This window comes from Ambystoma mexicanum, chromosome 1p, assembly GCF_040938575.1.
Source record: "Ambystoma mexicanum isolate Mex_15411 chromosome 1p, UKY_AmexF1_1, whole genome shotgun sequence".
NCBI classification, from domain to species: Eukaryota; Metazoa; Chordata; class Amphibia; order Caudata; family Ambystomatidae; genus Ambystoma; species Ambystoma mexicanum.
The window spans coordinates 1,380,246,511-1,380,270,334 of NC_090921.1; the positions used below are offsets into that span (position 1 = coordinate 1,380,246,511).

Here is a 23,824-nt window from a genome sequence, read left to right on the forward strand (position 1 = left end):
GTTTAGCTCCCGTATAGTGGAACCTGCCAATAACCTTTTGCGAGGTCTATATTAGAGAGACAGAGTTACCCAGCCAGTCAATAAGATCATCAATAAGTGGCATTGGGTAAGCATCGAAGGCAGATATGGCATTTACCTTTCTATAGTTGATACAAAACCTACAACTTCCATCAGATTTTGCCACCAACACGATGGGGGAGGAACATGGTCTAGTAGATGGTTCAATAATATTAGCCTCAAGCATGGACTTCCGGGTTGATGATTTCCTTTCGAGATTCCGGTAATCGGCAAGGTTTTAAATGTATCACTTTGCCTTCTGCAGTGCGGATGTGATGATAAGGAACAAGTTACTTACCTGTAACTGTTGTTCTCCAGCATGGGTCTGGCATGGATTCACATGCTAATGAATATTCCCCGTCGTCAGGCTGGGAATCCTCGGTAAAGAAAAATCAGTATCAGTTTAGTTTCTGATCTGTCTTTCGTAGTAGTAACCAATCACTGATCTCTGCGTCATACTGACCACAGCCAATGACTGCCCTCTACCTAAGCCCCGCCTCTGGCAGCCATCTTCAGATTTGGTAGCACGTGAAGTGGCAGTATGACCAAGTGAAGAGCCGCAGAGGGGTAGGCAGGAGGGTTCGCATGTGAATCCATGCCAGACACATGCTGGAGAACAACAGTTACAGGTAAGTAACTTGTTCCTTCTCCAGCATGGGGTCTGGCATGGATTCACATGCTCATGAATATAAAAAATAGATAGCAGTACACACATGCACAACCACGGGGGGTGGCAAAAGGCTCAACATTAACCAATACAAAAAACTCAACATTAAGCAACTCTTACCTCCTCACCAGGCTCACCTTAAGCGAACAGGTTGCGCAGCACTGCTTGGCTGACCCTGGACTCCTCCCTGGAATCCCGATCGACGCAGTAGAATCTTGTGCGTCGACCCCCACGTAGCAGCCCTGCAGATGTCCAGCAGGGGCACACCAGATAAGAACGCCGTAGTAGCAGCGATTGCTCTGGTCGAATGGGCTCTCGGACGGCCTGGCAGAGGTCGGTTAGCCACCGGTGACAGTGCATGATGCAGCCGGAGAGCCATCTGGAAATAGAAGACTGCGAGAGAGCCTTCCCTTGATTCACAGGTCCAAAGTTCACGAACAGCTGTGATGTCCTCCGGAAACTCTTCGTGCGGTCCACGTAGAACTTCAGCGCTCTAGCCACATCCAGCGAGTGCAAAGTCCTCTCGGCCGGCGACGAAGGAGACGGGAAGAAAACAGGTAACACCAAGGGCTCGTTAAGATGGAAGTCCGACGGCACCTTGGGCATAAAGGAGGGGTGCGTCCTAAGCACCACCCTCGAGGCATGGAAAGTCAAGTACGGTGCTTTGCAGGATAGGGCCTGGATCTCTCCCACTCGTCGTGCGGAGGTAATGGCCACCAGGAATGCAGTCTTCCACGAAACAAACTTCATGGGTGCGGAGTGCATCGGCTCGAATGGGGGCCCCATGAGCCTGGTCAGCACCACGTTAAGTTCCCACGCCGGGGCCGGGGCCTTCACCGGCGGGAACGACCGCAACAGTCCTTTCATAAACTCTTTTACCAGTCGATGGGACCACAGGGACGTCCGTCCTGTGGTTCTGGTATATCTGGAGATCGCCGCGAGATGAATCTTAATGGAGGCATGGGCTAGCCCAGCCTTTGCCAGCGATAGCAGGTACGGCAGCACTTGAGGGGCTGTAATCCGTAGAGGGTTGATCTTCTGTGCTCGGCACGAGATAGAGAACCTCTTCCACTTATGACCGTAGCATTTGAGAGTGGAGGACGCCCTGCCTTTTGCAAGAACCTCTCTGCAATCGGCCCGTATATCGTAGCCTCCAAACTCTGGCGCTGCAGGAGCCAAGCCTGCAGGTTCAGCGACGCCGGGTCGTGGTGGAAGATGGCACCTCCTTCTCTGGAGAGAAGGTCCGCGTCCGCCGACAGCTTGATGGGAGGGGGCGTTGACAAGTCCAGAAGGTCCGGGAACCAGATCTGCCTCGGCCACGCCGGTGCGACGAGGATCATCCTGCACCGAGACCTCTTGAGCTGGCTGATGAGTCGAAGCAGCAACGGCAACGGAGGGAACGCATACAGGTATAGGCCGTCCCAGGGGAACGAGAACACATCGCCCATGCTTCTCGGCTGGGGAAACCTTCTGGCGAACCTCTTGCACTTCGAGTCCGTCGCTGTTGCGAACAGGTCTATTTGGGGTTTGCCCCATCGTCGGAAGAGTTGATCCACCTGATCCTGGCGCAGTTCCCACTCGTGACACGCGCGCAGCTCCCTGCTGAGCGAGTCGGCGATGGTGTTTCTTTCTCCTGTCAGGTGGAAGGGAACCAGGAACATCCCCTGGGCGACCGCCCAGTGCCACAGATCCTGTGCCTCCTTCGATAGGGCTGGGGATCTGGTGCCTCCCTGCTTCCGTATGTAAAACATTGTCGTGGTGTTGTCCGTGAAGATCCGCACCACCTTGCCCTTGAGCGACGGGAGGAACGATTTGAGAGCCCAGAACACGGCTCGGAGTTCCAGGACGTTGATGTGCAGGAGCCTCTCCTCCGGGAGCCAGAGGCCTCTTGCGTGGAGATCTCCGGTGTGAGCGCCCCAACCTTCCAGGGAGGTGTCCGTCGTCACCGTCTCCTGGTACGCTGGCGTCTGAAAGTCCTTGCCTGCCGTGAGGTGCGCTCGAAAGCCCCACCACTGAATCGCCCGCCGGAACACCTCGTTGAGGGGGACCCTGTCTTCGAAGGTGCCCGTCGCCTGCATCCAACGGGCGTCGAGAAATTCTTGAAGAGGGCGCATCCGTAGTCTGCAGAGGCGCACCAGGTAGATGCAAGAGGACATCATCCCCAGGAGGGACTTGATGGACCTTACCCTGGCCACGTCCGTGGCTAGCAGGCGCTGCACTTTGCCTAGAATGGTCTTCGTCCGTTCTTCCGACGGGGCCGCCAGGCGCCTCACTGTATCGAGCTTCGCTCCCAGAAACAGGGCCACCTGCGACGGCACCAGGTGGGACTTTGGGTAGTTTATGGCGAATCCCAGGTCTGTGAGTAGCTGGACGGTCCTCGCAGCGTGTACGACGGCGAGTTCCCTCGTCCTTGAGCGGATGAGCCAGTCGTCCAGGTAGGGGTAGACGTGAATCCCCTGCAGGCGCAGCCGCGCCGCCACTGGTGCTAGGCACTTGGTAAAGACCCTGGGGGCCGACTTCAATCCGAACGGCAGTGCCCTGAATTGGTAGTGGCGTCCCTGGACGAACCTGAGGAACTTTCGGTGACTTTTGAGGATGGGAACGTGGAAGTATGCATCCTCCAGGTCCAACGACGATAGAAAGTCGCCTTCCTCCAGCTGTCCCAGTACGTGCTGGAGGGTGACCATCCTGAACTTCTGTGATCTGATGTATTTGTTCAAACGACGAAGGTCCAGGATGGGGCGCCAGCCGCCCGTCTTCTTCCTGACGAGGAAGTAGCTTGAGTACACCCCAGAGCCCCGGAGCCTCTTCGGGACAAGCTTGATGGCGCCTTTCCTGAGCATCACCCGTACCTCCAACAGCAGTTGCGGGATGCGATTTTCCTTCCTGGGCACAGGTGGAACGTGAGGGCACTTCTTCAGGAATTCGATAGAGTGTCCTCTTGCCAGGGTATCCAGCACCCAACGGTCGGTGGAGATGGACTTCCACACGCCGACGAAATTCGTCAGCCGGCCTCCCACCGGGGTGCTTCGGTGGGGGCTCGAGACCACGGCCGGTTCAGTCCTGCTTGGAGGTGGTGGCCTTGCCGCCCTGGCCACCTTGCCGACGGCGGCGAGGCGCTCCCTGCTTGCCGCGACCCCTGTAGGCCTCCTGAGACGAGGAGCGTGCCCCCTGGCGGTAGGACAACGAGCCACCGCTGGATCCCTTGGAGGCACCCTGTCTGCCTCCGGAGCTCCGAAAGGGCCGTCGTTGCTGAAGGGCTCCTAGGGCGCGGGCCGTCTCCGTGTCGGTTTTTATGGCTTGGAGGGATTCGTCCACCGCCTTCCCGAACAAGTTGCTGCCGTCGAACGGCATGTCCAATACCCTGGTCTGGACATCCTGATGGAAGTCGGTCGCCCGGAGCCAACCCCGTCGTCGTAGGCAAACACTGTTGCCCAGCTGGCGGAACCCGGTATCGGCAATATCGGTTGCCACTGTTATGGCGTGGTCTGACGCCACCTCGCCCTCTTGCAGTATTTCCAGGGCCTCGGACCTCTTGTCGTCCGGCAGGAAGTCCAATATGGGGGCCAGCTTAAACCAGAGCTCCCTGTCGTAACGGGCCACGATCACCAGGGCGTTGGCCGCTTTGATCGTCGTCGCCGCCGACGAAATGACCCGCCGCCCCATGGCGTCCAACTTCTTTCCCTCGCCGTCCGGCGGGGAATTCGACATCGAGGCTCCTGACCCTGCCGCTTTCTTCTTCACCGCCGCCGAGACGACCGAGTCTGGCATTGGCTGGGCCCTGAGGCACAGGGGAGCGGTTTCGGGGACCCGGTACTTCTTCTCGTACCGGTCCCGTTTGGCTGGTGCCGTGGAGGGGTTTTTGAGAACCGACAGGCCCTCCTCCCAGATGTCATCGATTAGGGGCACCGCGATGACCGCCTTCCTCTTGGCCTCCCGGCGCTGATAGAGGAAACGTTCCTTTTTCTGCTCCTCCGGGCAGAGCTGGAACAATTCGGACGCCCTGGCAATCATGGCGTGGAATGAGCCAATCTCGTCGGGCGGCGAGGCCCGTGCAATGGGAGATGGGAGACCTGTTCCGTCGTCGTCTCCGTCGCCCTCAGAACCCGTCGTGGAGCCCAACGCACAGTCATCTACCGACTCGTGGGAGGATGAGGAGGGAACTGTAGGCCTTACGGGGGCGAGCGGAGGAGAGGGTTGGGTCCTCCATCGTTTGTTCTGAGGACTTCCCGACGGGCCGGGTTGCGGGTCCTCCGGCCTGGGCCATGGGAATCTCGTCCTTATCTCAGAGCACAAGGACTGGATGGCAGACAAAAAGGCCGCCGAGCCATCCTGAGGCCTAGGATCCGGCTGTGCCAGAAAGGAAGGCCGCTCTTCCTCACCATCGTCGTCTTCCTCGGTTATCTCCCGAGGATCTTCCTGACGGGATCGAACCTTCTCGGATTGGACTTCGAGGTTCCTCACAGCCTCGGTCAGTTCCTCCTCCGAGGCTGACTCTGAGCTCGAGGAGGGCATCGTGCCCCCCCTCGCTTCTTCCATCATAGCGGCCACAACGATGGGCTGAACAGAGGATTCCCTCCTTGGCGGCAGGGAAACTCTAGTCCCGGAGGCAGTCTCCGCTGGCGGTGTCTCTGCCGGCTTGGCCAGAGTCGCCACGATAGCCTCGATAGAGGCCTTCGCCTGCTGGTTAGGGGCCTTCACCACCTTAGGTGCGTCCCAGGCCTTCTCCTTTGGGGGAGGGGCGACGCCTCGCTCCCCCTCTTCCGAGATTGGACGGGGCTTCTCCCGAAGCTTACCCGGGGTATCTGACTTTCTCTTCCCCGAACCGGAGCGTTGGCTCGTGGTTGACGGTGCCGGGGAAGGTGCGCCCTACCTGGCGACCGAAGAACCCGACCTTTCGGTGCTCCCGGAGCCAGCGGACTCGCGGCGCTTGGCCTGGTGTTGGGCCCCCGTCGCCAGGGCGCCCGCACAGGACTTAGAAGCCCGCTCGGACCCTTTCTTCTTCTTCTCACCCGTCGAGCCGTTCTCCAACCAGCTTGCGAGACGGGATCGACGGTCCCTCATGGTCCGCTCCGACAAGTTCTTGCAGAACTGGCAGTCCTTCTCTACATGAGTCTTGTCCCCATGAAGACAGTAGAGGCATCGCGAATGTTCGTCTTCCTTAAAAACATTCTGCAGCCCGCATCCAGGGCAGCTGCGAAACAGCTTGGGTCCGGGCGACGAACTCGCATCCTGGGCCATCTTGAAGTAGGCCGCGAATCTTCTGGAATCCTCCAAGAAGTTGATTCGACAAAATCTTCACCCTTGAGGGGCGTAGGAAAATCCCGCAACGGGTAGCCGTTAACGGGAGTAGAAACTGTGGAGCTTGAGGCTCGATTAACCGAAAAAATTTGAAAAATCACCTAAAAAGCGCAAAACACGCAGTAAAAGCTCGAGAGCTAAGCACGAGGACTCCCAACACTTGAACGTGCGGTAAAAATCTGAAGATGGCTGCCAGAGGCGGGGCTTAGGTAGAGGGCAGTCATTGGCTGTGGTCAGTATGACACAGAGATCAGTGATTGGTTACTACTACGAAAGACAGATCAGAAACGAAACTGATACTGATTTTTCTTTACCGAGGATTCCCAGCCTGACGACGGGGAATATTCATGAGCATGTGAATCCATGCCAGACCCCATGCTGGAGAAATATCCTTTACTCTTCCTGGCTCGTCTTTAAATACCCAGTAAATGGCTGTATAAGATCATATAGATCTTGCTTTTGGTTGTTACTGAGCATAGGAGGAATTAGGGTGGTGTTATCCGAATCCTCCAGTAACAAACAAGAAAACATAGGGGCTGTAGAGCCTGAAGGAGTTTCACTCCATTGTTTTAAAAGATGAATGTAGTAGAGTTGTGTTTTAAGGCGGCAATCAGGTTGGGAAATGTTACAGTTACAAGGTCCCATTTGTTCTAACACCTCATATCGTCCATGCCACTTAGATATTAGTTTGTTCTCAGAAGTGGGGAACAATACTAATATCTTTTGGGCCACTGAAAAAGATCTCAAAACAATGTTTTTGTGATAGGAGGCTTTCTGTTGTTCTTGTGCCTTGGCCATATGGGTTTGTACCAAAGATCTAACCAACATCATGTGTTCTTTAAACCGGTTTGCAGTTTGGGAGAGTGGTATTGGGGCTTCTTCTCTCTCTTCCCAGGTTTCCCTAAACATATCTAGGACATCCTCACGCTCCCGTCCATAAAGTAATTCTAACGGGGAGAATCCGGTAGAAGCCTGAAGGGTCTTCCTAACTGCAAATAAAGCCCATGGAATCATAGGATCCCAGTTTCTGCCATCCTGTTCAACTAACTTCCGCAATATGGTCTTCAGTGTCTTATTAAACCTTTATACAAGGCCATGTCTGTGGATGATGTAATGGAGGTCCTTAAAGTGGTAATATGCAACAACTGTTTTACTTCCCCCCTATGAGTTTGCTCATAAATGTGGAGCCTTGATCTGTCAGTATCTCTTTTGGAAACCCCACTTGTTAAAAGAAAGGGAGCAGGTGTTTCAATATTTGCTGTGTGGTATTTGCTCTCAGGGGAAAGGCATCTGGGTATCACGTTGCATAATCCACGATTACCAAAATGTACCTGTTCCCTAATTTTGATGTTTCTAGGTGCCCTACAATGTCCATACCAATTCTTGAGAATGGACTTTCAATGAATGGTAAAGTATTTAAGGGAACTGGCGGCGGCATACGAGTACTGGTTTTCTGACAAATTTCAAAGGACTGGACGAAGTTCTTAATGTTAGCATAGCTTCCTGGCCAGTAGAACTTATTAATGATTTGGGCCTGCATCTTCATCTGTCCTGAATGGCCTCCTGTCAGATGTGAATGAGCTATCTCCACGACCACTTGCTTATGATTCTTAGGGAAAACTAATTGGGGTTTCATTAAGCCTTCTGATGTGGTGTCTCCTCGGTACATAAGCCCATGTCTCAAAAAGAAAAAAGGCCCTGCATTCTCATGGCCCTCTTGTTCAGATGTGACTTGTAAAAAAGCTTCAGCCAAAATGGGTCATTCCTTTGGGCAAAGGCTAGGCCGGGAAGAGTTTCAGTCTCTTCTCTAATTTTTCTGGGCTCTGATTCTTGAGGGGTATCAGGTGGATCATCCGCCGCTCCGAAGCCCCGCGTACCTCAATCTGTCCTCTTCTTCCTGGCCTCTTCCTTGACCCAAGGGAACACTGCCCCCTTGAGTATGCCTTGGACAATCTTATCCCCTTGGTGGATTTGGAAGGGATCCTTTCCGTGATTCCGTAACAACACTTTGATATCACCTCTAATGTCTGGATCTTTAACCCTTGCCAGCACATCAATTCCGAAACCTCCATGTTAGTCCTGATTTAAGTATTAGGGGGTGGAATTAGAATCAAATTAGTGCGTTTCAGTCTTCTTTCTCCTGGGGGAATGATCTCCTCCATATTACTGTAAATGTAAAACCATTTAGAGCCCTTGGTGGCTACTGAGGGGGCTGATGCTCTGGGACTTAACTTTTAAAATTTTAGGGTGCCCCAACTTGTATCAGTTAAGCCGCATCCCACACCTGACACCATTTGTGAAGGCATCATGAAGTAATACAGAGAAAACAAATTCACCATTTTAAGAAAAGCTTTATTTTTCTTTAAATATCAGGAAGGAGTAAGGTTTAAGTTACTTACCTGCAACTATTGTTCTCCAGCATGGGTCTGGCATGGATTCACATGCTCATGAATATTCCCTGTCGTCAGGCTGTGAATCCTCCGTAGAAGAAAAAACAGTTTCACTTTCACTTTAAAACTGTATTGCTCTTCTAAATCTATCACTGTCCTTTGGGTCATACTGCCCCCATCCAATGACAGTCCTCTCCCGTAGCCCCTCCGCTGGCAGCCATCTTCAGATTTTTACAGCACGCTTCAGTGTTGGGAGTCCTCCAGTTGCTTTCCAAGCTATTTGTACATTTTTTCGTATTTTTCTATGAGAAAAGTTCAATTTTATTTATATTGTATTTGAACGCTGTTTGGTAATCAAGACTGGAAGCTGCACAGAAACTGCAATGCCTTGAAATCTACTTTACTCACTTTGCCTCTGCAAACCCTGAAGTGCATTGCACCCAACTGCCTCTTTTCGACCCACTTCATTCCCCACTACTGTTTTTCTCTTTGTGCTCGGAAGAATCTCGTATACATGTGTCGCATTAGAAAACAATCAAAACATTTTTTTTAAATATGAACTGGATATGTCACTTCTAGCCCCATCAGCATTGTGGAAGAGTCAATGTGGATAGTAGGTTGCAGCCTACTGGCTATGAAAACAATTCCTGTACCAGTTTATGCCTGGAGGGTATTTCAAAAGATGAGGAATCTGTGGAGGGAAGGTAGGCATGCATTTCCCTGCCGTGAAGCAATTTTCCCCACATATTTAAGAGTATATGACGACGGTTCAGACTCATTGATACTTTTGTGGTGGTCAAGATAAGGCTCTTCGGGCCAAGCCTCAGTTTGCAGCAAATAATGAGATCAGACAGCCTGCTGGTAAATTAAGCTTCATGTATTTATATTGCAAATACACAGCATACAGAGTTATAAGCAGGGAAAAACAGCATGCAAGTGTTCGGGCAGCCGGCACAAGGAGCTCTCTCTCCCGCCCCCACCCTCGAGTGCTGGTTCATATAGCATATCATAGGCAAACACTAATATGTTTCTGTACTTTCACAATGGGGGTGTTATTTGACACAGCATTACAGACATTTGGCAAGAACTGTCGTCATCTTCCTTGTGACCTTGTGATGCAGTCCTGCTGAAACATCGTGTTCTATCATGAATAAGAGGCATTTGCAGAAACCCCTTCTGATGCCTCCCATATATTGGGCTAATGCTAAATTTGTAGAGAATACACGGAAGGGCGTGTCCTCTGCCCTAGGAGCAGTTTGGGCCTGTCTGGTGTGTGGTGTAGAGCAGGCCCAGGGCAGGCCAGGGAGGGGACATGGAGGGTCTGAGACCTAACTGTATGGGAAAGCCTTATAGCATAGCACTGCATTGCACATGATAACATAGTATTGCATGGCAATCCTGCATAGCATAGCAATCATGCATACAAATCCTGCCACATCACTTTGTTACAACTAATAGATCCTCTGATCTGATTAGTACGTGTTTATTGAAGTGTGATCCCTTTACCATTAGATTGCCTGCATTAATTAAAAAAATATACACTTTTCAGAAAGCTCCAGGATTGTCTTGTATTATACCAGAAAATAAAGAGAAAACCTAGCTTGCCATAACTCTAAGAGGGCTTACCCTGCATCAACTAAAAAACTAAGGGTGTTGTCAGAATGTCCGTGCAAATTAATAGTCCACCAACCTGTGTCAAAAACCCTTCTTCTGTCCCTTACAGTAAATACTAAACTAAAAAGGTAGTGGACCTTCTTGATCCAGAAGAAGGACTCCCTTCTTCTGGACAGCGGCCCACTGTGGTGCAGACTCTTTGCCTTGGGGAATGACTCCCTTCCCCAGGTCTCAATTCCTTTCCTAGGCACAAACCAAAGTTCCAATGTGTAATGCTAAACAGCAGTACAATTATCAGTTCAAGTTCACAAGGTAAAGTACTGTCTGAAACATCGATGTTCCTTATTGCCCATAGTTTCTTCACTATCGGGTTCCTGGAAAATGTCTCCCTTCTCCAGGTTTCTTATTCTTCAAGTTTGCACAATGGCAGGGGGATGCCACGCTTCCCCTGGGCGAAACATACTCAAAAGGCAAAGTTCAAAACAGTTCTCCTTTTCAGATAAAGGGAATAGCTTCCTTTCCCAGGTTACAATACAAAAAGGCAAAGTTTCACAGAGCCAGGGGGAATGACTCCGTTCTCCTGTTATCTTAACTCTTGAATTTGTACCATCTTGTTTACTAGAAGAATGCCTCCCTTCTCCTAGTATCTTGCCAGTTCAACACAACCAGGAGGAATGACTCCCTTCTCCTGATGTTGGTTACCAGGCGAATTACTGCCTTCTACTAGTAACTTTTCACTTGCCAGCACAGTTCCAGATAACCAGGGGGAATGACTCGCTTTCCCTGGCCTCTCTCTCACATTAGCTTCAAACACACGATTCCTAACTTCTATTCTTTGATGGGGTTCACTTGGTATCTTCCCTCTACCAAGTACTTTGATGCGGAAGATGACTCGTGCTATGTGATTTCGGGTCCCAGACCCTGGCTTCTCTTGCTGTATGATTACGCCCCCTTGGTTTACGGTTCTGCAAAGTGGAACCACTAAGAAGACGCCTCACTGCCTGGTTTGGGCCCCAGACCCCTGGTTCGCTACTTTGCATGCTCCGCTCCCTTGGCTCACTCCCCCACCAAGTTTAGATGCAAGGGAGATGCCCCGCTTCTCATACGGGGGCCGAGATTTTCAACGGCCCGTTGTATAAGGCCCCTGTCTGTACCTGTGCCCATCCCTGTTCCACAGACCGGCCCAGCAGCCACACTGTGAGAGCAGGAGCTCCTCACCTCCATTCTATGCCACAAGAGCAGCCCACCAGCATCCCAGCACATAAGGTAAGCAAGATGGGCCTCACAGGAGCGACGGAGAAACAAAGTGCTCATCTGTGTAAAAGGATGGAGCAAATGCGCGCATTACACTCTGCTGATGAGTTATAGCCCGGAAGTACAAGAGACAGCTATGTGGTGTTCAAGCTATTAAACTACCATATTGCCCGACGCTGCCTGAGATGAAGCTTAATGCTGCTACTTAACGCAAGTTTCAAAATGCCCGACAGCTTTTCGTGCTTGTGAGCAGCCGACCAACTGATTGATGCCCCATTGTGATTGGCTCAGTGTAGCTTTAAAGAGCCAATCGCGTATGCTGGCAGCCGGAAGCCGGCACCTGATTTTCAAAGGCCCCTTTCTCTACCTGTCCGGGTCTACCAGAGCTCCAGAGCGCAGGCCTTTCCACAAAACAAAGATAGCTGGGAGCCAGCCCATCACCCAACCTGAGTAAGACTTATCTGTAGTAACTAAAACTTGCCCTTTGATTAGTTGCAGGACTAAGCCCCTATGTAGGATCCTCCACCGAACACACACTGACAACCACCCAAGTTAGTCACAGCCCTCAATAACGCTACTTCATTTTATCTAGTACTACGCCTCCCTTATTTCCCACACTGTGGCTGCTTCGAGATATGTGCTATGTTCATTACTGTACCAGCGACGCTCTGCTTCCCCAACCACACTCGCTCAGCTCAGCTTAACTGTAACTGTTTTAACCCTGCATTTAACTGCACTTCACTTGCCTATCGATTAATTGTAGCTTAACTTGCTTCATGTGCCCTAATACACCAGAGTTACCCTCGTGTTTGCCTATCTGTCTGTAGGCATTGGCCAAGTGATTTATTGTAGCTTAACTCGCTTCATGTGCCCAAACGCACCAGAGTTACCCTTGTGTTTGCCTACCTGTCTGTATGCATTGGCCCAGTGATTAATTATAGCTTAACTCGCTTCATGTGCCCTAAAACACCACAGTTACCCCTGTGTTTGCCTATCTGACTGTATGCACTTGCCTAGCGTTTAATCGGAGCTTAACTCATCCTCATGATCTTTTGTACTTGATCTGGCGTGGGTTTGCCCTTCTGACTGTACTCCTTTGCCTAGCGACTAATTGTAACTTAACTCGCTTCATATGCCCAACTGTACCTGAGTTGTCCACGTGCTTGCCCATCTGGCTGCATGCTTTAGCCCAGCGCAGCTAAACACTCCCATGTGCTCAATTGTACTCGATCCCCCCCACACGCTTGCCCATCTAACGGTATGCATTTGTCAAGCAATTAATTGGAGCTTAACTCGCCCATATGATCAATCGTATTTGATTCGCCCACGTGTTTCCCCATCGGTTTGTACTCACTTGTCCAGTGATCTATTACAACTTAACGGGATCCACCCTCTCCTTAACGGCATTGGAATTACCCAGCTCATTATTGTCACTGCCACCCTACCAGGCCAGAACCTACCTTGGACCTGCCCCACTCAAACATGAGCCTCCCAAAACTCACAACCGACCCTAATATGCCTCCACTAACAACAAACGCACAATTGCGCAAAAAATTATCTTTAACCTCCCCGACTCTCACACCATCCTGTCTACACGCTTCCTGCCCCCAGCAAGCACTCACTGCGATAGCCCACCTTGGCTGCCGTGTCAGCAGACCACATCATTCAAATGCTCGCCCAGCCCCAATCAGTTCATGACTTCGTCTCTCAAGTCTACCATGCCCATTAGCCGCAAGAAACAGTAGACTAATCTCGAATAGCCACGGACCAACTGCATCCGCAATCAACAACCCCTTCGATAAGCTGGTGGAATGTACACCTTAACTCCAGAACCACTCTCTACTCCGCCTCGAGATCATACCATCCTCCCTTGCCTCATTCCTACTGCAATTTAAATGCCTACACCAATGACTCAACCGCTATTGCATACAACTCCACACATGATCCCACCAGTGTCACAAATGATCGGAAAACATCCACCATATGCCACACAACTTCATGCAAGAAATCTACAACCTTGGAATCAAGCACATCGATCCCACCAGCTTTGACGCGCCTGTCAAGTACAGAGACTAATCTAGCCCACACAGACAACACTAACCTGGAAACAACTATGCTCAAGGGTGCCCTCAGCAATGCAAGGTCTCTGTAGAGACATGCTCTAGACATTGCAGACCTCATCACTACTAATAAACTAGACTTCCTAGCCATCACTGAAACCTGGCTCCATGCAGCAGCCGGCCCAGCACTGTTGCTCGCCATGCCAGAAAGCTATACTTTCTACAGGACTGATAGACAAACTGTCAAAGGGGGAGGAGTAGCATTTAACGCTAAGAACCAACTCCCTGTAAGGGAAATACCTGACCACTCGTTTAACTCAGGTGAATTACTTTCCATCAAAATCCCTTTATCTTCCTCGGTCACCATGAATGTCCACCTTATATACAGCCCCAATCAGTTCATGAAGATGATGTTCATTGAAGATGATGTTGCACAACTCCACTGAACGAATACCAAGGCAGGTTCTTCACCTTATATACAGACCTCCTGGTCCGGTGTCTTCCTTTGAAGACAATGTTACAGAACTCCTCTCAAGGAATACCAAGACAGGTTCTCAAATCATACTATTGGGAGATTTAAACCTGGGACTCAACTGCCCTATTGATGACAATGCCCTTGCCCTCGCCAATACCATTACCACACTAGGCTTCTCACATCGTATTATCAACCCAACACATATAAAAGGTCGAACCCTCGACTGGCTTGCAGACCTCAATTGCAACAAGAATATACTCTCTAACACCAAATGGCCCTGGTCTGACCATCATCATCACCTTCACCATCTCTAAGAACCACGTGGCAGATACCCTCCTCCCTAAAGCACCAGCTGCATTATCTAGAAATTCACGTTAAATCACAGTAGAGAAACTCCTTCCTCTGATGCACCCAATCACTGAATACCAAAACAACCTAGATGGTTTTGACAAAGTAGCACCACTGAGCATGTGCAAAGGTAAACCCCTAGCCCGCCTAAACTCTTGGTACACACCGAACCTCAAAACAATGTGGAGCACCAAGAGAACTGCTGAGATCAATTGGAAGAAATACCCGACTGAACTCAACAAAGAAATCTTTTCTGTGGCTTCCAAAAACTACAAACAAGCTATCCTCCAAACTAAAAGCGCCACGTAAAATGAGAGAATCACCAGTGCTAACTCAGGTTCCAAAGAACTCTTTGCCATTCTACGAGAACTCGATTCGCCAGTGCCACTGCAAGAATCACGTCTTAAAGACGCAGCCTGGTGCACAGACATTCAGAAAGCCCTCATTGATAAAATTGCCCTTCTGCAATCCAAAATCGAACAAAAAAAAGATGAACCGAACACCGTCCCAATCCCAGCAGACGCCTAGCTACACACCCCAAAAAACAAACACGCAATTTGAATTCGCCCCAGTCTCTACTACAGAAGTCCTGAAATGTATTGCTAGCATCAAGCCTTCTAGATGCCAAGGAGATATCTGCCCAGCCTCTTTCAACAAAGACTGTGCGACTGAACTCACACCGTTCATCACAAGCCTAAGCAATGCCTCATTCGAAAGTAGCATTGTCCCAACTAATCTCAAAGATGTGTGGGTCTTACCACTGTTGAAGGAACCCACTTTAGACCCCAACATACTGACAAACTACCGACCTATCACTAATGTGCCCTTCCTCCTTAAAATATTGGACAGAGCAGCTTATCTCGAGATCCAAAACTATTTGGAAACCAACAACCTCCTTGGCCTACGCCAATCTGGCTTCCATCCAGGACGCAGGACTGAATCATCCCTCCTTGACCTAAAAATACAAAAGCACAAGTTCAAAGATAATGGCAACCTAGCACTCTTTCTCCTGCTAGAACTATCAGCAGCGTTTTGATCTAGTCAACCATAAGATACTATGCAAAAACTTCTCCTCAGCAGCCCATTTCTCATCCAAAGCCATACACCGGATACAGTCCTTCCTAATCAATAAAACTATGAGGGTCTTCTTACCCACTTCAGCAGCAGTCCCACCCTGTGTCCCCTGCAGAGTACCACAAGGCTCTTGCATCTCCCCTATACTTTACAATATTTTCACTAAACCTCTATTATATTGTCTTGATGATTTGGGTGTCACCTACACCAACTATGCAGATGACACCCAAATCTTCATACCCATCTCCGGCTCTTATGACACAGACTCTAAATCACTAAACAAAATCTACCAAACCATCCAGGCATGGGTGGCCCAACATAGATTGTGCCAAATGATTAAAAAAAACAGAATGACTCCTTATAGGCTCACAAAAACATCTTAAACTATGCGACTCCTTCAAGTCCTTCACTATCTACGACATCACCATCAATGTCTCCAAGGAAGTTAAAACTCAGGGTTTTTACCTTGACTCAGCTCTCACTTTAACTAGACAAATGAACGCCACGGCATCTGCAGCAACTTACACCTCTAAGCTTATCAATGCCTGTAGACGCTACCTGAGATCCGACAGCAGTATTACGCTGGCTAGAGCCCTTATCTTATCCAGATTAGACTACTGCAATGCCCTCTACGCTGGCACGAAGAGCAGAAATATAAAAAAAACTGCAGGTGATTCAAAATAACGCCTTAAGAGCAGCCCTGAACATCCCTAAAAATACACACATCACTATGACAAGACAGAACGTCCACTGGTTACCGGTCCAAGATCGAATACTATTCAAAACCCTTTCCTTCACGCACAAATTTCTGTCCAACTCAGCCCCCCAAGTACTCAGCCAATACATTTGCCATGAACCAATCCAACAGACCCACGTGCTCAACCTACTCTCACTTACTCACCCATCCCTAGATTCAAGCTACAGAAAGATGGGGGGCAGTAGCTTCCCAGTGGTAGCCGCCAAATACTGGAACGCCCTGCAATCCTCATTAAGATCAGAATCCTCCTTTTGGTCTTTATGCAAAAATTTGAAAACTTGGCTCTTCACACAAGATCTGTTAAAATAAATCTCTATCAAAGTAACTCTGACTGAATGTATGACTCTGAACAGAAAACTGTAACCCAATATGCATTATGTATTGTACTCTTCTATGCATATATGTACTTTTGCTCTACTGCCAAGAACCAGCGCCCAGATGCCTCAGGGTTCAGTGCGCTTTAGAAGTGATAAAATAAAATAAATGTATGTATGTATGAAATCGTTTTTCTGTGTGGATAAAGGAACTCTTACCTAAACATTGAACATAACACCATATTTCAATATCTGTGACCCTGCTTGTCTAATTTGAGTAACTGTTGCAAAAAAATCTCAAACTGGTACGGACTGACAGTTTGTTGTTAGCACGACTTAAACCACCACAAAAGTGGCATTGTGTGCTCACATCAGGAACACAGTGCCCTACAGCAATGAACAGGTTAGGCAAAAAGGTGGAATACACAATGTGAGATTTTTTAAAACCTCAAGTGATTATGTTCTTCTGGCACACTTATAATAGTTGTGTTGCAAAGTTTAAGGGCAGGAACAGAAAGGTCTTGGCCACCTCATTGTAGCACATGTAAGAAGTGCCAGGAAGCTTACCAAGTTGATTGAGCTGGCAGGATGGCCAGTACAGAGAGTTAATTGCCCTAGTAACCATTTTAACTCAACAACATTAATCTGAGTTGGATACAAAGGGCTGTAAAAACTAGAGCAACTTGAAAGCATTCATATCCAATGATCGATTTAAAAAAAGACATGCAAAATCACAATTTTGGACATGTTTGTTTTCTTTAAATGTTGGATTTCTACAACACCCAGTTCACCCACTTGCTAACCTCCCACTGCTTTTCCTTGTTCACTGAGACTCTGTGTGTAATATCGGTCAGTATCTGGGGCCGAGCCAAACATTGAACTCATTGTTCCTTTTAAAATAAATCTAATTCTTCCTTTACAGTCGGTATCACTGGATGAAGTAATACATCAGTTATTTCATGTAACTGTGACAGATTGTACATGTTTTTTAATCATGACCTTTGATGTTCCGAGACAGCCAATTGGACGATCTGGTCTTCCCGAAAGTCCAAGCTTGTCGTTGATCCCCAGGTGCAGGTAGGCCTATAAAGAGTACAGAGAATTCATCGTGAAAATACAGAAAATAATACATTTATATTTTCAACCAGAAAAGTTCAATTAAATACAGGTTTCTCATTGCAGTGCATCTTACACTGGTAAGGCAATATTCCTCTTCCAACAGACTCAGAAACAGCAAATCTTGCAAAGGACAGAAAAAGCAAAGCACTAGTCCACTCATGTGCAGGATACACGCCTATGCATGCACAAGATTCTACACCCCCACTGCACGCTCCCCAAAAATACCACAACCAATAGAATAGAGTGATGGGGGGTGAGGAGTTTGTCGCAAGAGCGATATGAACTACTAAAACAAGATTCACTACTTTGAGTAAGCTTTATCTACAGGTATTTCCTGCCCCACTTCCTCCTGCCTACTGGGATAGATAACATATTCAGAAGCCATTTTGGGGAGGACTGTAGAAAATCTGTTTAGCCAAACATGTTCTTGAGCAACTGGTCTAGAGCTGGTCTGAAGGGAGTTTTACTTTGAGAAAGCATGTCGCGTAGCCCAAGCATGTGCCCTGCAGATCACATGTGTGGACTAGTGTCATCGGATCATCACTGACAGGTCCTATATCATTAAAGAACCAGCATGACTCCTTTTCCTGTAGGAGCCATCCTTTAACGATTGAAATAGTCCTATGAAAAACTCAGGAAACCAAAAAAGAATTCTTCAGGCAGCAAGCTGCCAAGACCAGAGATTAAAGATGTGTAGGGGCAGCAGGGGGCAGGTGTGGTGATTTAGGAATGAGTAAGCCCCAGCAGTTGGTTTATGCAGGGCCAGTGAAGCAGGGAGAAGGAGGTACCATAGGAACAAGTAAAGCTATCAGAGATCGGAAATTAATTCATCCTATTAGATACAACTGCTGAAACCATTCTCTCTGAGAAGCTTGGAGAGAACCATTCTAGTTTGGAAGAGCTACATAACAATGTAATAGACCTTATTACTTAAGTCAATGGTAAAATGGTAAACAATGTATTAACCTCTAAAGAATTAAGGGCCGAGGATGTGCTGCCAAGACTTGAAGCAGTGACAGCAGGTTGCACACTGATACAGAGGTGACTGTTTATCACACTGAGCTATTTTCAATAAGAGCACAAGCACTATATTTTCCTGTCTTTTACAAACTGTGCTGCAATTTACGTGCTTGATGTTGTACTGAGCTGAGCAGCAATGGGGAATTTTTGGCATTAGTATACTGCATGTAAACAGAGAATCGGCAAAAAAGCAATAAATAACACAATGGCACTGAGGCATGGCTACAAAGAACAACTTACTTACCCCTCTGTAGTGTTCTTTCTGATGGACAGTCCATTCTCGCACAGATGTGTCACCTTAGATATATCCTCTCCAGTGTCAGTTGTCTTTGAAAACGTTTTCAGCCACCAGGGGGCTCTGTGACAGCTCCACTCTGCACTGTTGTGCACCAGTGATGCTGAATACAAGAGAAGGGCCAGTAAATATGGAGCCAGCCAACCCCCACGACCTCAGTTCTACCTTTTTCCCTCGCTCTTAGCAGCTGAGGAGACGCAAAACAGCAGGAGGTGCTGAAGCTATCAGCCAAGAAGGGCAGGTTGGGAGGGCAATGAGAAATCTGTGGAAGAAAGGACTAATCCATCAGAAAGAACATTATCGATAGGCAAGTAATTTGGAGTACCACTCAACCAAAAGGAGCTCCCTGTCCTGCCATGAAACCAGACAATAACTCTGGGCAAACGTGTGCAGAGAAGTCCATTTCATTTTCATTTCATTTTATTGAATTTATAAAGTGCTTTTCGCCAAAAACGCTGTTACAATATTTTACAAAGCGGAACAATTACATGATTATGTAAAAAAAAAAGCAGAAGGAGCGGGAGAGGAACAGAAAGTCACTAAGTAGAAAGACGGGAGAGATTGAAAAATGTAAAGAGATGAAGAGCGGATAAAGAGAGGCAGTGAATTCCAGTCTTTAGGGGCTAAGAGAGCAAAATATCGGAAATGGGAAGAGGCACAGGGGCGTTTGGGGACAGTGAGAAGAAGCAGATTCTGTGATCAGAGAATCCGAGAGGTAGAACGATACTAGCAAAGAAAGATAAGGAGGAGCCAGATCGCAAGTACATATGAAACAATTGAAAGAAATGGAAGCGAAGAAGTGATTCAAAGGGAAGCAGTGAAATAGACAGTAGACAGTAAAGAAGATGTGATACAGGAGCGAAAAGGTGAAGAGAAGACAAACTGAAGAATTATAAACAGATCGGAGAGGAAGAAGATGTGAGGCAGGAAGGCCAAGAAGGAGAGAGGAAGAATAGTCAATACGAGAAAAGATCAAGCAGAACAGAAGAAGTTTAGTAGCATGAAATGAGAGTTGGGGCGAACACAACGGCTGCTTAAAAGGGCATAGCGACAGGAGCGAGCAATAGAGGAGATGTGAAGTTTAAAGGAAAGCAAGGGATCAAAGATAAACCCCAAATTGGGCGCAGAAGTGGAAAAAGGCAAAGAAGGTGGAAAGAAGAGAGATGGAGATGGAAGAATAGCAGGAATAGTTGAAGCCAGAAAGAACAGAACCTCAGTCTTAGAAGGATTGAGGAGTACAAAGTGAGAAGACATCCAGTTTTGGACAGCAGAAAGGCAAGTTGATACAGTGGAGTGCAGAATAGAGTCAAAGGAAGAAAAAGAGAAAAAGATGTGTGCATCATCTGCGTACAGATGAAAGGAAAGATTAAATGAAGAAATAAGAGCAGAGAAAGGGGAAGTGTAGAGAGAGAAAAGGAGAGGACAAAGTACAGAACCTTAAGGGACACCATAGAGAAGTGGATGTGAGGAAGAGGTGTGTCAAGCCTAAGTTATAGAGTAGGACCGCTGAATGAGATTGAAGTGGAACCATTCATGGACAGACCCAGTAATACCCAAAAAAGAAAGGGAAAAAATAAGGAGTGTGTGATCCCTTGCGACCCCAACTTTAAAAGTTTTATTTGGGCCCTCTGTGCACGCAGACCAGTCTAATAGGTTTCTTCCATTATAGTGGTAGCTGAATCATATATACATTTATGAAAAGGGAATCTTGCTGATACTAAATCTTGGTCAATGATTTAATTTTCAGGCCTTGCTCGTTCAGCATTTTTCTCCTGGTTAAAAAGCAGCGCACGCCTCCCCAGGTCAGTGCTTTATTGGCTTATTTAACACAGCAACGCCACATATAACACATACTTCTGTGTCCATTGATCTATAGATGTTTCATACACTAACTGTAGACTGCATTACAGATTTCCGTTACCCTGTCAGAAATACTGCATTATGTATGTTTTACATATAGACCCCACGTCGAATATGAAAAATGGCATTCCCCAAATGTGTAAATGTGGACAAATCATGCCTCCCTCTCTGCCTCGGTTCTTATATCTGGCTGAAATGAGAGCACCTGAAAACACGGGCGCTAGATGCATCTAAAAAATCTGAAGGTCGTTTGCCATTATTTCCTGTGATGGCACTTGGGGCAGGGTCAAATTACATCACTTCCTGTGATGTCATCAGGGGGTCAAAGGTCATGTGATGTCACTTCTTCTACCCCTGGCATTTTGGTGAAATGACATCCCTGCTTAGAATGAGCAGACAGAATAATAATTAGATTGGAGAGGTGGTAGAAGAGAATTAAGATTTAGGAAACCTGGGTGTATGCAGGCTGCTCAAGAAGTTTTGAGAGAAAGGGAAGAAATTAAATTGGGCAAAAATGTGCAGGAGTGGAAAGATCAAGAGTCTTTTTTTTCTTTTTTATAATCGGGAGAATAAAAGCGTGCTTAAAAGTAGCAGGGAAACATGAGTTAGAAAGGGAAGCCCAGGTAACCAACTGCCAAATGTCTGGCACAAGGAAACCCACCCACCAAGGAAACCCACCTGGAACACCGAGGTAACTGCAAGATCCCCAGTTGAATGAGCCATGAGCATGAGATCATCAGGGACAACTTTCCCGGCCAGATCATAAAACTATGAAATACACAGAACAATCCACCTACACAGAGTCTGCTTAGTAACGGCCCTACCTGCATGAGTAGCACCAGAACTCAAAAAGACCTTTTCATCCTTCTTGATTTCTCTCATCCGAGAGACATAGGAATTGAGAGCCCTCTTTGGGGTCCAGTTGGTGAAACCGCTCCTGTGTTTTAGAAGGTTGAGGCAGAGAGAAGAGAGATGAATGAGAGTCTGATATGACCTTGGAAAGGAAAGCTGATCTCACCCTCAGAGTAACCTTATCCTTGGAGAAAACAAGAAACAAAGATTTAACTGATAAGACCTGGAGCTCACCCACTTACCAAGCAAAGGCAAGTGACCAAAAAATCACCTTCAATCTGAGCAATCTAAAGGAGCAGGAATGCCGAGCCGCCATAGGGAATGTACAAATTAGGTTCAAAGCCCATGCAGTCACAATAATGGGGCAGAGCGAAAACTGGTTTGACCGTCCCCATAAAAACGGCATAACTGTGGTAATTGTGAAAAACAAGCCCTGCTTGGGGGTTCTCTAAAAGGCTAAAATAGCAGGCAGTTACCCCTTTCACAGTGGCAATCTCAAGACCCTGCTTTGATTCTAGATGTAAATTCTGCTCCCATTGTTAAGTGTTATTGGTTTTTTGTAATCTGTTGTTCTATTGTACAGCGCCTTGGTGTAAAGCGCTCTATAAATAAATAAATAAATAAATCTATCAAAGAGAGCAGAAAATCCAGCACAGTTGAGGCTGGCCAGATCAAAGGGTCTAGACGCCACCCGCAGACATATATGGGCTTAATGGTAGGCCTAGGCAAAAAGGATAACATCCAGTAAGTCGACAGACAGACCCCACTCCCTTCAACTCAGCCTCTCAGCAGCAAAGTATGAAGATTGAGGCAGCTGAGATCCGACTGGAGGAGCTGACCCCACGAATGGGAGAGCAGGCCAAACCTCACAGGGAGACGCCAGGAAGGACAGATGGTGCATGCCCAGAAGCTCAGGGCAGCAGGTCCTCCAAACCTAGTCTGTGCCAGAAGGCCCGTAGGTGGACCTAAATCTCTGGTATCTCCTGATAGCCAGAGGGATGACGTAAATCAGTGGGCACACAGAGGAGATAAAAATACTGCTTGCCAATAATGTATCGCTAGGGCACCCCACAGAGGAAATTCCCTTAGCAGAACCACTTGCACGAACTATTCACACTTGAGGTGAAGAGGTTCACCCGAGGAGTCACCCAATGGTTGAAGATCCCATCTAGAATTTCCTGGCACAGTTCCCACTCGTGGGAGATCAACTTACGACTGCTCATGGCATCCACAGCCACAGAGGCAGTGGACAGGGACATGTTGCAATCCAGAGCCCAGAACCAAAGTTATATTTCTTCTGTGCACAGAGGCAGCAACCTTACACCACCCCATTTTTTTGAGGCAGTGAATGGACCCTGTGTTGTTTGTCTAGATCAGGATACACGTAAACCAATAACAAGGAAAGGAAAGCCACAAGGGCCATCCTTGCAGGTTGATGTATTCCTGAATCCTGGACAGGGACCAAAGATCACTCACCATCAGGCCTAAAAGGATGGAAGCATCCATCAAGAAGGTCTGCTGAGGCCAGGGTTGTCACGAGACTTCCTCCTCAGCATTTATGCACACAGGGTCAACCGCAGAAGGCCCATAGACACTTAGTTGGAGCCCCAACAAGCTTTGACATGTCACCCTGAAACTGGTACCACTGACATCAAAGCAGGCACTTGAGGGGCTGCGTACACAATAGAGTTTGTGTCCCCAACAGCATGCAGAAAGCCATGAGGTCCAGAATATGCAGGCAAGCCAAAGCTGGGACAAGACTCTGAGACGGAAAGGGGACCAACATCCACAAGATGTACCTAACTTGATCCTCTGGAGAAGAGGCCTTTCCCATGCAACGGTCCAGCACTGCTCCGATGGAAAAGGACAGTGAAATCTGGAACACCTTGGGGTTTAGGGCCAGGAAACCTAAGCTTTGCAAAAACTCAACAGGTGTGTTGCATGTGTTCCATCACCTACTCTGGGGACAGATGTCAAATGAGCCAATCATCCAATTAGGGGAGGTTGTGCATTCTCCTGCGCCTGAGACGAGTGGTCACCAAAGTCAGCAGCGTGATGAAGACCCCCTGTGACAAGGAAAGTCAAAATGGCACAACACTGACCTGGTAATTGAAAACCTTCACTATGAACCTCATGTACCTCCTGTGCTTCCAATGGATCGGCTCATAAAGTAAACGTCCTGATGATCCAATGTCACCAGCCAGTCCTGGAGATCAAGGGTCTGGAATATCTGGACGAGGGTAACCATTTTGTCTTTGTCCTTGCAAAGGTACAAGTTCAAAAGCCACAGATCTGTGATGGGAAAGAGGCCCTGTCCTTCTTGAGTGCCAGATAAAACAGGGAGAAGCAACCCTTTCCTCGCTCTGT

The 23,824-nt window shown here is 48.0% G+C and overlaps 1 protein-coding gene across 7 annotated transcripts in view; it reads right to left on the minus strand.

Moving 5' to 3' along the window:
- The window catches only part of PHKB (phosphorylase kinase regulatory subunit beta), a 2,092,963-nt gene that overhangs the window by 503,022 nt on the left and 1,566,117 nt on the right, over positions 1 to 23,824 (minus strand). For all 7 annotated transcript variants that reach the window (XM_069607056.1, XM_069607058.1, XM_069607055.1 and 4 more), the window contains one exon: positions 17,311 to 17,394. In XM_069607056.1, coding sequence (XP_069463157.1) covers positions 17,311 to 17,394 — 84 coding nt within the window. The remainder of the gene's footprint in view (positions 1 to 17,310; positions 17,395 to 23,824) is intronic.